The sequence below is a fragment of the Peromyscus maniculatus genome, chromosome 20, assembly GCF_049852395.1.
Source record: "Peromyscus maniculatus bairdii isolate BWxNUB_F1_BW_parent chromosome 20, HU_Pman_BW_mat_3.1, whole genome shotgun sequence".
Classification (NCBI taxonomy): Eukaryota; Metazoa; Chordata; class Mammalia; order Rodentia; family Cricetidae; genus Peromyscus; species Peromyscus maniculatus.
This window is the reverse complement of record NC_134871.1, coordinates 38,565,758-38,579,843: the sequence shown is the minus strand read 5'-3', so window position 1 is coordinate 38,579,843 and position 14,086 is coordinate 38,565,758. Positions and strand designations below refer to the sequence as shown.

The 14,086-nt window shown below is 42.1% G+C and overlaps 1 protein-coding gene across 11 annotated transcripts in view; it reads right to left on the bottom strand.

Moving 5' to 3' along the window:
• The window catches only part of Khdrbs3 (KH RNA binding domain containing, signal transduction associated 3), a 172,200-nt gene that overhangs the window by 79,103 nt on the left and 79,011 nt on the right, over nt 1–14,086 (bottom strand). For all 11 annotated transcript variants that reach the window (XR_013046421.1, XR_013046420.1, XR_013046423.1 and 8 more), the window contains exons 3-4: nt 11,398–11,514; nt 6,720–6,866 (exon numbers count right to left, since the gene is read on the bottom strand). Coding sequence is in view for 6 of the 11 variants with exons in the window: in XM_042264735.2 (XP_042120669.1) it covers nt 6,720–6,866; nt 11,398–11,514 (264 nt within the window). In the remaining 5 variants the exon portion in view is untranslated. The remainder of the gene's footprint in view (nt 1–6,719; nt 6,867–11,397; nt 11,515–14,086) is intronic.

The following is a 14,086-nucleotide window of genomic DNA, read 5'->3' as shown; positions in this document are numbered from 1 at the left end:
GTATATTCTGGATAACTGAGGAGAGTGTCTTTGTGAAGAACAATGAAAGGAAAGTTGTTCAAAGACACCATCTAAGGCGTCTGAGGATGGATTCAAGTCTTGTAATAAAATGAAAATAGAGTAAAATCCCTCCTGAAAAATTACTAAATTGCAGAGTCTGTGGTGCTCTTGCCTGGGATGCCATCCCTCCTCCTCTTTGGCCCGAGTATGAAAAACCCATGGCTCTGTGGAAGAGACACCTCACTTATTCTGGAATAATGGGTGAAGCACCCATGCTAGCAGCAACATGTCCACTGCAGTAAAAATGCCAACAGGAAATGAGTGAGGAAGAACAACCAATCAGCAAGCCTGATATCTCAACATCCAGAGAGGCCAGCAACACACTGGCTCACAAGAGAGGAACGAAGTGGGGCTCTGAAGTGGGCCAGGCAAGACCTTGATCAGCTGCCGTGCACACCTGCCTGACAGTGAGTCTATGCAGGGGAGACACCAAGGAATGCCAGCGGGAAGGAATGAGATGCAAGGCAGATGTGAAAACGGCCGCTCTGGACTCCATGCTGCACAGCAACAGGGAAATCACATTACACAGGACTCTGAGCACGCAGCTCTGGGCCAGCCACTGGTGACAACTGAGCCACGTGGATACAGCATGCTCTCTTCTAGAAGGACAGGAAACAATGAAAGCAAGAGAGGAAGACATAAACACACCTAGAAAGCATGAAGGGCACAGAGCCTGTGGATTATAAGAGAAATGGAAGCCAGAACACCAGCAAGAACAGCTAGCTTCCTTGGAATCGAGGTATACAAAATTCAGATTTGCTTCAGTGTGTTATCTACACTCTAGCATGTTCAAATACAAATACAACAGATAAAGAGACAAGCAGAAAAAAATGTGAACACTTCTTATAGAGGAAAAGCAGGCAAAGGCAACTGTGTTGAAGATGAGCCACACATTATACTTGTAAAAGAAGAGATGGAAAAGTCAGATCACTGCTGTGTAAAGTCCCCAGAGAAGCTCCACAGTAAAATTGAGACAGTCGAAGCAGGGAACCTGAAAACAGGCCATGTACACTACCCCACCTGAGAAACAGAGAAAGGAAAAAAAACTAGCCTGTAGCTACAGGACAGGAGCAGGCACTCCAACATGGACTTCCAAGTAGGTCATTCAGGGTGGAGGGCAGGGAAGAGAAAGAACACAGAGAAACAATAACTGAAAACACGCCACATGTACAGAAAAATATAAACTTACAGATCTACCAAGTTTACCCATCAAAATCATGACAGACATGTGATAACATATTGCTCAAAACCAAACTCTAGACACAGTAAAAGAACAAAGTGTCATGGACAGAAACAAAGTGACTGCTAGACTCATTACACGCCACAGGTCAGACAGAGGCATAGCCAAATAACTGTGGGCACAAACTGCCAACCAAGATTTATAAAGCCTACTCTTCACCATGTAAGTCAAGGAAATTCACTCCCAGAAAATCAAAATGGAAGCAGGTCTATGTTGTGTGATATTCCGATTGCATTCTGACCATAAAACTGGCTTTGAAACAGAGGGCGGAGCTAGCCACTAGCTGACAAAAATTAACCATAGAGGTTTTGGAGGACTGAGGACAGATAAAGAGGTAGGAAGTAGTAAAGCAGGGCTTAGACACATCTCAGGTTTTTTTTTTTTTTGGATGGAAGAATGGAAGGGATAGGAGGTCGCTGGTCGCTTCTCTGCCACTTCTCTGATCATTCAGGTTCTTACCTGGGTATTTGATAAAAAATAATTAGATAAATGCATTATCTGGCACAAACATGGGGCACCTATATCCACATAAGACCTGAAATGGAGCCAAACCTGGCTTCCTATTCTTCCATCTCTCATGCCAGCCGAATACAAAGACACATTTTCCGGCACATGCCTGCTCGATGGAGCTAACCACCAACGACCACCATTCACTAACCTGAATTGTGTCAGCGGATGACATAACAGTTTAAAATTCATCTAATGCAATAAAAAATACAGATGTTCAATTAAGACAGATTCAGATGTAAAAAACAAAACAAAACAAAAAAACAAAAAAAAACCCTCTAAATGGGTTACAATGTGTTTAAAAATGTACATAGCCTTGGGAGAGAAAAGAAAGGTATATACAGTCATAGATTTAAAAATAGTTTAAAAATAGTAAAGTCCTTAAAGAAACAGTAAAGTAAAATAAAAATTAAAAAAAAATAGTAAGTCACATAAAGTAAACTACAGAGAGTCTGGATCCTAAATTTCATTGTGTTGTCTTTAGATTTTCTGATTGCTAATAAAGAAATGACAGCTGCTAAGACACAATGGATTATAAAAACTGCTGGATTAAACCAAACTATAAATTTAAAAGTGTCTTGACTTCAAAATGAAAGTCAAAAGATATGTTACTTTAGAAAAGAGGTTATGCTTTTATTTTTACAGGAAATAAAAGCCTGTGGATTCATTCCAGGTTGATATTGATCAGGTTTGATCAAGGAAGACCCCGCTGAAAATCCTGGCTACAAACAAACAAACAAACAGCTAAAAAAAACCTACAAAACATGTAACATTATGTTTTACCTGCTCAAACATAAAAAAAAAAAAAAATCACCTTTGGCTAACTTGTGTACAACTCACAGTCTATACTTGTATTAATACAGACACGTATTTTACCTTTAAAAGTTTAGGTATTTTCAAAACAAGGAGACCAGATACCAATGAAAAAAGATGGTCCAGGTGATCCAGCATCTCAAAATACCTCTGTTATGGTCTCTTCAGAGTTCTGCATCCAGAATAGCTTCAAGGCTACTAGCTCAGATGGTCCAGCCTCACAAATTACTCCAGCCAGGACTTCAGATAAGCCTTGTACTTTCCCATTGCATATTAAATATTTAATATGTTTAATACCCTAAGGCTTTTCGTGACAATGAGACATGTCTGCTCCTGATAGTACCAATTTGCTTCAAAAGAAGATGATGGGCATCAAAGAACCTCTGTATGCAGTTTATTTTATGGCAAAAGCTAGCCATATGGACAACAAAACAACCCTGGCTTTGATTGCTGACAGTATGCTGTCCAAACTGGACCAGCAGGACGCAAAAGAAAGCAACTGCCCAGCTTTGCCAAGATAAGGTAGGACAGTCCTTCAAAATTCCCTGCTTCACAGGAAAGTCTTTCAGATATGCTAGGCCTGTAGGCCAAAGTTGTATACCCCAACATTACATTAGAACCTAGGGTAACTGTCCAGGCAGCCAGTTGTTTCTGTCATCTTTTAATTTTAGAAGTCACTTGCTCTGCACTTCCTGTTTACTTAGATAATATTATATCCTTTTCAGGTCTTTGAGGGGATTAAAGACTAGACAGTTACAGTTGCAGTTCTTCCTAATCATGGTAGAAAGTGAATCAGTTACGAAACTCTGGACTTTTCAGGAGAGGACAGCTGATCGACTATTTTTCTCTATTTTGCCAAATACAAACAGACTGTATATTATAACTGTAATTCTTACTTGATAATTGTTTTTCTTGTATATAATTTTAGTATGTTAAAATTAAAACCATCCTTTTTTAAATAGGTAAAAAGGTGGAAATGCTGTGGAATAATCCTTCTGTACACTGTAAAGACATGCTGCTCTCATTGTTAATAAAAAGCTGATTGGCCAATGGCTAACCAGGATTTTCAGGGCAGAGAGAATGCTGGGAAGAAGTGTAGAGTCAGAAGAGATGTCATGGGAAGCAGAGTGATCAGGATGGGAAATACATGGATGAGGTAAACGAGCCTCCAGGCAGCCCATAGATGAATAGAAATGGGTTAATTTAAATTTTAAGAGCTAGCTAAAAACAAGCCTAAGTTATTGGCCAAGCATCTATAATTAATAATAAGTTTCTGTGTGGTTATTTCAGGAGCGGCTGGCAGGACAGAAAATTCCACCTACAGGTCTGCATTATAAGAAAGACTAAAGTTAGCTCTTCAAAACTCAAAAGAAAGAGTACTGTGGGGCAGCTCCATTACACAGAGAGCAACACCAGAAACGACAAGTGGAAAAAATTCAATAAGCCAGTCTCTCAGGGTTACTGATGTGAGACGTTACAAACTAACAGTAAACCACATCTTGCAACAAGTGAAGAGGGCAGTATATGAGGACAGACTGAATGCAAACTTGGCTGTATAGATCAACTGATGTGATATGCTACTATCGGTGGAATAAAGGAGGAAAAACTACAGGATCATCTGATCTCAGCAGCAGTGGGAAGACAGCAGACTGGGGAGCGGCGGTGACACACAAAAAAGAAAAAGACACCAAGAAAAACATCACAGGCACCCAGAATGCCCGGAGTGGTCTTTAGTAACAGTGTGACAGGTATGTCACAGAACTCTAGTAATTCAGTTAACTAGAATTTTATTTAATCACCCTCTATGTTTTAATGCCTCTATTTCTTAAAAACAAAACAAAACAAAAAACAAAAAACCTCTCTAGAAACAGTAAAAAGATCCAGCAAGGTCAAAGAGCAAAATCAATATGAAGAAAATCAATTGTACCTACAAATAAATATTCTATTCACAACAGTATCATAAAACAAAATATGTGGAAATGAGGCTGGAGAGATGGCTCATCAGTTTGAGAATGTGTTATTCTTGCAAAGGACCAAGGTTCGATTCCCAGCACCCACACAAGAGTTTCAGAGGATCCCACAGTCTCTTATGGCGCCTGTGGGCACTGCATACATGTGGTGCACAGACACATATGCAGGCAAAACACTCATACACATAAAATGAAAATAAATCCTTTTTAAAAAAATATTTGGACATAGTTCTTACAAAATAAGTCAGGCTGGACCCTGAAGAAACATAAAATATTTTTGAGTTATTAAAGAATATTGTTTTTAAAAATGAGAAGTACTTCATATTCACAGAAAAGAAGATACAAAGTTAAAATGAACTCCAGACTCATCTACAGATTCAACAAAACATCTAGCAGAATCCTTGCTGAATATTCCAGAAGTCAGAAGCTGATACTAAAGCAAACATGCAGAGGAGCCCAGACAACTCTGAGAAAGGAAAACAGAGCAGGGCACCTGCCACACCTGCACTGGGCAGGGGACACTACTTATGGCAGAAAGACAGAGGTTTGGGGAAAGCCTGGGCCAACTTCAAAGTTCATGGAAAGGATGAAGGAAAAGTACGCAACTGGATTGGGACAGGTTTCCTATAAATCAGTGGGGCAGAACCGAGAATCCCAAATAGACTGGAGCTAGGCAATCCAACAGGGGGACAACAGAAAGTCAGTTTAGAATCTAATCTCATGCCATATACAAAAAATGAACACAAAGGGACTTTGTTTGTGTTTTGTTCTATTTTGTTTTTTTTTTTAGACAGTATCTCACAATGTAGCCCTGGCTAGCCTGGAACTTGGTATGTAGGTCAGGCTGGACTTGGAGATCTTCCTGCAATCCAAGTGAAGAGTTTAAAGAGGCACACCATCTCACCTGGCAAAAAGATCCTTAAATGAAAGAATACTATTAAACATATATAAAGTGATAGCAGGAGACATTAGTAACTTTGGTTTAGACAGTTTTTTAGTGAGTCCACATTCTGGGTTAGAAAAAAAAAAGACCTGACCTCCCGAGAAAGACTACAAAGGCCATGAGAGGTACCAATGTAGCCATCTATGGAAGAAGGAATCTGCCAACTGTAGTTTTAGTCATCTATGTGAATATACGGTTCCCAGTGACCTCTCTGTCACACTACACACTTGAGAGGGAAGGAACAGTCATCGTTGTTTACAAGTGTCTACCACCCAGTGAGTACTGTTCTTACACTAAAGGAGGCTGAGGGTGTAGCTCAGTGGTATGGTTGAGTGAAATCCAGACTTAAAATGTACTTCAATATAAATACAATGGTTTCTTGATAACCGATATGAACATAATCCACACTGTATGTAAGTCACTCTTCCAGCAGAGTCCAGGACTTCTAAGGACAGTCTCAGATGAGGCTGAGGCTCTACAGACAGATGTCTGGCAGATGTGCCAGCTTCTCTGAAGCAACTGTCTGTAGAGCCAAAATGTTTAGCTTATCATGAACATGCCAAAGGGAGTGGGGGTGGGGGGGAGGTCTTTTCATCCCTAGCACACAAATACTTAAATTAACTTTCAGAACAAAGGTAGGGATATATTCCCTTTAAATCATCACTTTTGTGGCAAAGCCTGGCTTCTGAAAGGTGTACACTCCTGGAAGTCCTTGTGCTCTGAGCCTCTGAGTATCACAGGCATGTCTGCACACTATACTCAACCATCCACTGGGGTTTCAATTTTCCCCTAAACTACACATTCCTCAAGGACACGGGGCTGCTTTTATTTAAGTCTGCATGTCCCACCTCAATCACGGGCCCGGCCCATAGAGGACACTAATGACTAAGGAACAGCGCGGAATTTATGTCGCATTTTCAGGATCACAGAAAAACTTATCTTGGAGTCCCAAAATCTGAATTAGTGATTCTGCTCTTCCAATAATTTAATAAACTGGGTGGCAGTATTTAATCTGCCTAAAATTTCTCTGCTTTAAAAAGAACTACTGTGAGGTCTATGATACAGGACAAACAGGAAGCTCTTAACAGGGACAGTAACACAAATGACAACTGGGAATCAGATCATGGAGGCTTTGGCAAAGACACAACCTTAAGATACAAGTCAAGGATCAGTGAAAAGTACTGACAGGGATCAGGAACTTCTTGATCTCTTCCAAGGCGTGCCCCATCCGGGCATAGGCTTCTGCTGGGGGCGCGAACACTTCAATGAGTACATGTAGGTCGTCATTAAGGTGGAAGTATTTTGCTTCTCCACTTTTCCTCAGCTCTTCCTCCTAAAGAAGAAAATCACGTTTAAAATGTGACATTTAGAAACAGGAAAACTCAAAGCAAAAATTACCCAAAATGTATTTGACATGATTGTTATGGAAGACTCCACAGTGAACCCAGGATGGTTTTAAACTGCAAATTTGATCCTAGTGTTCCCAGGTTCTCAGGAACCCTGGACAGGCATTCTATCCTGCTGGGATACAGTCTCCCCTGTCCTGATGCTGCCCCGAAGGCATCATCTGCCCTTGGTCACATGCTGACTCCTGTCTGCTCCCGCCTGCCCCATTATCTACCCTAGCTATGCACAAAACTCCATTCTTCTACTTGGCCAAGTGCCCAGCTCACTCCTGCACTATCGATGCTCGCTGTTTCTGGGATGCTGACACCAAGCTTCACCACAATTCAAAACATCCAAAAATGTTTCAAGTCCACTTCTTTCTTTTTGGCTTTCCCTCATTAGCAGGCGACTGCCAGAGAGCAGACCCTGTATGCCCATCTTGCCTGATGATGTGTGAAGTGCTGGGTTATGTTTTCCGTTTCTATCCCAGAGTTCAGCTGGATCGTGAAGGAGGTCTTATGACTAGCCACTGTGCAATCCAGAGTGAGCTCCAGAAAGCTGTTTCACGGCTTCCTAATGAAGGGAAGAGCGCTGTCTGGGGGAAGGATGCAGACTTGACTTTGGGCAGGTCCCTTTATCTCATCAGGGAGGATTTTAACCTGGGACAGCACTAGTGTAGGGTTATCTCCTGGGCCTGCTGAAGTCAGACTCCTAGGAAGCGTGTTCAGCGTGCCATCTAGAGCAGGACACACCTCTAACATAGATGATGTGGGCAGAATGGACAGAGCAATGACTGACACCAACTGCAGCCCCGACAGACCGCAGCACCACTGCAAGAACAGAAGGCAGCCACTGGCCGCAGCTTATCGGTGTAGCAAACAGATGAACATAATGAGTTCTTGTTACATTTGCTAGAGTAGTAAACATTGTTAGAACTTAATGTGATTTTTTTTTTTCAAATCAGAGTTTTAAAACTGAGTAAGGGCTATCTCTTCAGAAACAAACATGATTAACTGAGAATGTATGCAGGCTGGAGTTAAACTACTAAAAGGATCAACTGCAATCAATGTCCAAGCATTCCAGCAGAGAAGAGCTGGCTACAGGCCAGCAAACGGGATACTGATGGTGCATACCAAAGAGAAACCTGTTACTTAAACTGTCACCTGTGGTCGCTTTCGGGGAAATCTTTTTGAAGGTTTAACTGATAGACCACATGGCGGAGGAAGCGAGCATGACAAGGAGGAAGAGAAAGCTGCTAGGGTGGAGTGAAGAGGGAGCTTTGAAAAGGAATAGAGCATACAGCTTGCTAAGGATGGGACCCTGGGTGTCCCTCTCAAGCCCAGTCCCCAGAAAGGTGACTGGGAGAGGTGACTTGGAGGCAAGATCGTCACATCATTGGAGGTGTGCCTTGGAAGAAGCAGTAGGTACCAGTCCCATCCTCTCTCGCGCTTGCTGGCCACGAGTGAGTGCTTTGCTGTTCTACACTCCAGACTCTGGTGTGTTGTCTCACTACAGATCGCCAAGCAGTGTGGTCAATCCATCATGGGGTGGTACCCCAAAAGTGTGGGCCAAAGTAAGCCCTTCCTCTTTTGTAAGCTGGTTATTTCAAGTATTTGCTACTGTGATAGAAAGCTAACACAGAAGAGCTAGAAGTTCCCCTGCAAATTTTAGTGCATGTAGCCAAAGAAGGGTACTAGATTCAACACAAAGATGCACAGTTCAGTTTCTTTATGAGATTTGGGTTGACATTTGTGTGACTACTTATGAAAACCCAAGAACTGAATTGGTACCATTTGGGCAGAGTTTCAAATAATTCTTTTTTTTTTTTAAGATTTATTTATTTATTATGTATACAATGTTCTGTCTATATGTATACCTGAGCACCAAAAGAGGGCACCAGATTGCCAAGCGATGGTGGCTCATGACTTTAATCCCAGCACTCGAGAGGCAGAGGCAGGTGGATCTCTGTGAGTTCGAGGCCAGCCTGGGCAACAGAGTGAGTTCCAGGAAAGGCGCAAAGCTACACAGAGAAACCTTGTCTTGAAAAAGCAAAAAGAGGACACCAGATCTCATTATAGATGATTGTGAGCCACCGAGGGGCTGCTGGGAATTGAACTCATGACCTCATGACTGCAAGAGCAGTCAGTGCTCTTAACCTCTAAGCCATCTCTCTAGCCCAGTGCAAATAATTCTAAATACCCAAATGCCAAAACAAAACTGAGTCTTTCACACCCAGGATGTCTATCTAGTTAGCATCTTCGTTGCCTGAACCACTGAGACAGCTCCTGGAAAGGAGACCTTAGTTGTCATGGTTATTTCTCCCACTTGCTACCTCCTGGCCCATGCTCACACTCCTGCTTGCTCCCTGATTCTAGAACAACAGGGTCTAGGCATACAATAGTCACACCCCTTGTCTTCCCAGGATCCGGAATGTTTTTCTAGAGGGATGGTATAATGAGAAGAAATCTCTGAAGAGATTGAGAATTAACGGACCTGACTCTACACAGCTCTCCTTAGGGGCAGCAAGCGGAGTAGGGCTCATGAAATCGAGGGACACAGACTTCTGGGTCTATTGCACTGACAGTGATTGGGTGGAGTGCAAACTGTACAATATATTCTCTTCCTCTCCTTCTTCTGTGGCTTGACAGAATGATCAGCCAAACACAGAATCGCCATACATTTTTGGTGATGGATCCATGCGGTTAGAGACAGGAATGGGGAGAGACGTGCTTTGGGGTAGAGGTCTAAGCTTGTAAATAGGGTGGGTGCCTGCACAGCACACACAGGGGAGACACTCGGTGACAGGCATTCATGAGGAACTCCTGTGGCAGATGTCGCCGGGCTCCCCTCTTCCTCCACACAGCTCAGTGCCGCTCAGGCTGCACGCAAAGTCACCAGAGTGACAGGGACGGGGTTACTCATTATTTTACAACACAGACTCCTTTTTCTTGAGGGTGACTGGTTACCGTCATTCTTGGGTGCCAAGTATGCCAGCAGCAGAGAACAGCCACAGCCTTGTTAGACAGAAGAATTTGAAAGGATCACTCAACTTTGATAGCAAGCTGGTGGCATTCAGGATCCCATTTATGCATGGACAGCCAGGCACAAACTAGGACTGTGATTGGACAGGTAGACATAATTGGGAGAGAGCTGCCGTCCTCACTTCCTCCCACACCTGTGAGGTGTGACACTAACGTGCTACTAGGTTAGTTTCACACCGATACGGAAAACACTGAGTTTCTACTCTCAAGTTTTTGGGGTCCTGGAACCTGTGTCTGAAACTTGGTGTGAGTCTGATACACAGCATGTTTTCCACTTCCCTTAGTGCTGCTGTCAGAGACACACGCCTTCACTGTGTTAACCTAATAATGGAGCTGATTCTTCTGGTTAATCCAGATAATGCCCCGAGGTCCCAAGTCTCGGCTTCAGCACATAAGAAAATGTTATCATCTGTCTTATTTCCTAAGTATAACACAGATTAAAGGCAGATTTCTCATATTAGGAAAAATACATTCAGATGGACTTGCTCGTTAGGAGGCAACACTATTTTATTTGAGTAACTTTATATCTAAAACCCATCGTTTAACATCTCAGAGTGGTTGCCTCTGGAATATGTGCTGGGTTCTCGGTAATGCAAACCGCTAACGATAAGAGAGAGTAAACAACAGAGAGCCACCTAAGAAGCCCTGTCAGGTGAAAATTCCTAATAAGTAAAGTAACTCAGTAATTTTTAACTTCTCAAACAACAGGGCAAATAACACAAATACCTCTATGTAGAACAAATATTTTTCAGAATATGAAGCAATTATGAAAACATTTAAAGGCATCTTTTAAATGTCATAAAATGAGCACATCAAACAAAGGGCAGGAAAAGAAGTCAATGTACACATACTGTAAGTCAAGTCCAATCATACATCACTTAATGGCTGGAAGGCACTGTAAGAAATGCATTAGTAAGCCACATTCTCCTGTGCGCAGTGTGAAGCATCCCACTTACAAACACAACTGTAGCACTGGACAGTGGAGTCCTAAGAGACCACAGTCATACATGGGCCACTCTTGACCACACATCCTTATGTAGCATGTGGAAGTAGGTGAAAAATCTACACAGTAAAAAAGTCCCAAAGCGACTATTTTAAAATAAAAATGGTGGGGAATACTGGTAACTTTTCTTTCTCTTCATTATAAAAGGTGACATGCTACATTCAGAATAAAAAATGCAAGCACTACTGTTTGATTTTGTACATGATTCTTAAAAGGTAAAAGTGGTAAGACACTGTGTTTTTGGAACTAGCTAGAGAAACTCAATCTTCTACAGGGCATCAAAATACATCACCTTATAGAACATTTTCCTATAATCCTATGAGCTTCTCCTCAGCTCTTAAACACTAGGCATTAACACAACAGGTGATAAACAGACATAAGAGACATAATAGCACATGACCAACAAGGTCACCACTGTCTATGATTAATATTACCTTTGCCTTGTCTCTCATGGAACCTTTTCCAAGGATGGACATTTTTGTCAACGTTTCTTCTTGTAAGCGCTTCAGAGAATTGCCACGTGGACCCAAAAGCTTCCCCACAAAGTTGAACTAGGAAAAACAAACCGGCCATATTTGTAACATTCAAATCTTAAAATAGTTTACCAGCCTTGAACATTGGGAAACACTACCAAACACCACTTATCACTAACAAGCATTTATCTTCCTGCTATATAAATCATACTGTGATGTTTTCCACAAAGTGGTACCAAAGAGGTAAAACTTAAAAAGTCATCGTTTGTACTTGCCATTTCAGTGACAGCGGTAATTATGAATTTCCTACCAACCATAAACAGGGCTAGGACGAGCATACAGGTGAGAAAAACAGTCCCGGAATGGGGCACATGGGTTCTCATGTTTTATCAGCTCTTATGTTCATTTTCAATGAATGGACAGATCCAGATGAGTTTGTTCTCAAATGAATGGAGTGACCCAGATGAGTTCTTAGTCGGTGACTGACAAATCAGTCACAACAAAGTAAGTAGATGTGAGAATGCAGGATGTTCACATAATTGGATATCTATGGTTTCTAACTGAATAAGCAGGGGAGAGGTGGGCTACTGAGCACACAGCCTGTGAGCTTAGACTGCTGTGGTTTACACTGGGGAAGCATCCCGTCCTCAGTGTTCTTGGTTCACTCTCCTGTGCAGAGGATAAGAGAAAAGCGACCACTCTCCCAGGGTCATTTTAAGAACTGGGTGGTTCAGTGAGAATAAATCATTCTAATAATACTTAGCATATCACACACATGCAAGAAACACCTTGAACAAAGGAGTTAAAATGAGAAATGGAGAAGTTTTGAAAGCTTTTCCATAATTGAGATAAATTACAAATACTCCTGTCTGCAAACCAGAAACTCAACCAGCTCACCACTTCTCCTTGGTGAGAATTCTGAGTCCACACTTAGGACACTGGCTGCTGTCTCAGTGATCCATGCCATAGCTATTGCTGTTTTAAGGGAGAAATGACACTCAGCAGTCGGTCTAACTATGGCAGTTCAAGTGACTTCCTTGAAATCAGAACACTTCAACAATCAAAATGGCATTTCTCATACAAGTTTTTACTTTTATTGGTCTTCAACCAAAATTCAAACAGTCTCATCTTCACATGGACTTATTCCTTATTTTTGAAATGTAATTTTTTTAAATATAAAAATCATATAGAGTTTAAACAATCAAAAACAACCACATGGTAGGGGCATCAGTATCCTGATCCACCTGTGTCTGGCTGTCCTTGCTACCCACTCTCTGCACCATCTTCCTAGATGTTTCCACTGTTTGGACAGTGGACCCCTGAGCTGGATCCCCAAGTTTCTATTATTTTTCCTGATTGGACTTTCCAGAAGATGCAACTGCATTTCTTACATGATGTTGATTCTTTTGTTTTCTTTATCAAATGTTTAATAATTAACAAGGTTTTCTCTTGAATTTTTTTTGTTTTCACACATCTCTCACCCATTTCAAATCCATGAACTCTACTTATTATTACATCTATCCATCATCCATCCATACACACACATAAACACACACACACACACACACACACACACACACACACACACAATCTGCTGAGTTCATTGAACACTTCTCATATGTACATGTGTGCTGTGGGATGTTCTGTATGTCCTGTGGGAGCCTGTTCTTGGGTTCCTAGTGGCTTTACCCAGCAGGTCCGCATAGAGGATGATTAGGACCATGGGCCTGAGTGCAGGTGTCTGAGATGGTCTGCACTTGGCTGTGCTGGGGGTGGTCTGTATGTCAAGTTGCTCTGATTGGTCAATAAATAAAACCTGATTGGCTGTGGCTAGGCACCAAGTATAGGCGGGACTAACAGAGAGGAGAAATAAAAGAATAGGAAGGCAGAAGGAGTCACTGCCTGCAGCAGCCGCCAGGACAAGGAAGATATAAAGTACCAGTAAGCCACGAGCTATGTGGCAAGGTATAGATTTATAGAAATGGACTAATTTAAGATATAAGAACAGTTAACAAGAAGCCTGCCACGGCCTCATACAGTTTGTAAGAAAAATAAGTCTCTGTGTTTACTTGGTTGGGTCTGAGCGGTTGTGGGACTGGCAGGTGAGAGATTTGTCCTGACTATGAGCAAGGCAGGAAAACTCTAGCTACACATGTGTTGAGACTGTGTTGAGAGCTGACCACTTGGGACTGGATAACCTACCAGGAGGTTCATCACAGGAGAAGACCGATTCTTCCCCTCCCACTAGCCACTGACTGCCTGTAGTTCTTCATCTAGGGATGGAACTAGAAGACATTCATTCCCTCCGCCCCCATCCAGGACGGCATGTTAACTAGCTCACTGTGTGCCGCTTCCCTGTGACATCTATAAAACGCTGTCTCACAGACAGTGTCCTGGTCCACCTACAATATTCCCACCCCATTTTCCCTCATGTTCCCTGAGCATTAGGAGTAGATGCGCATTGTAGATGTGCCAACTGAAGCTGAGCTCTCCATGGTCATTTATTCTCTTCATTGTGACCATCTGTGGATCTCGGGAATGGCACCCATGTACTGTAAAAGAGCTTCCTTGTGGAGGAGTATATGAGTATCCATATACTCATGTGTGGGTATATGGATAAGTATTTAGAATGCAGTTAGAAACTATACTG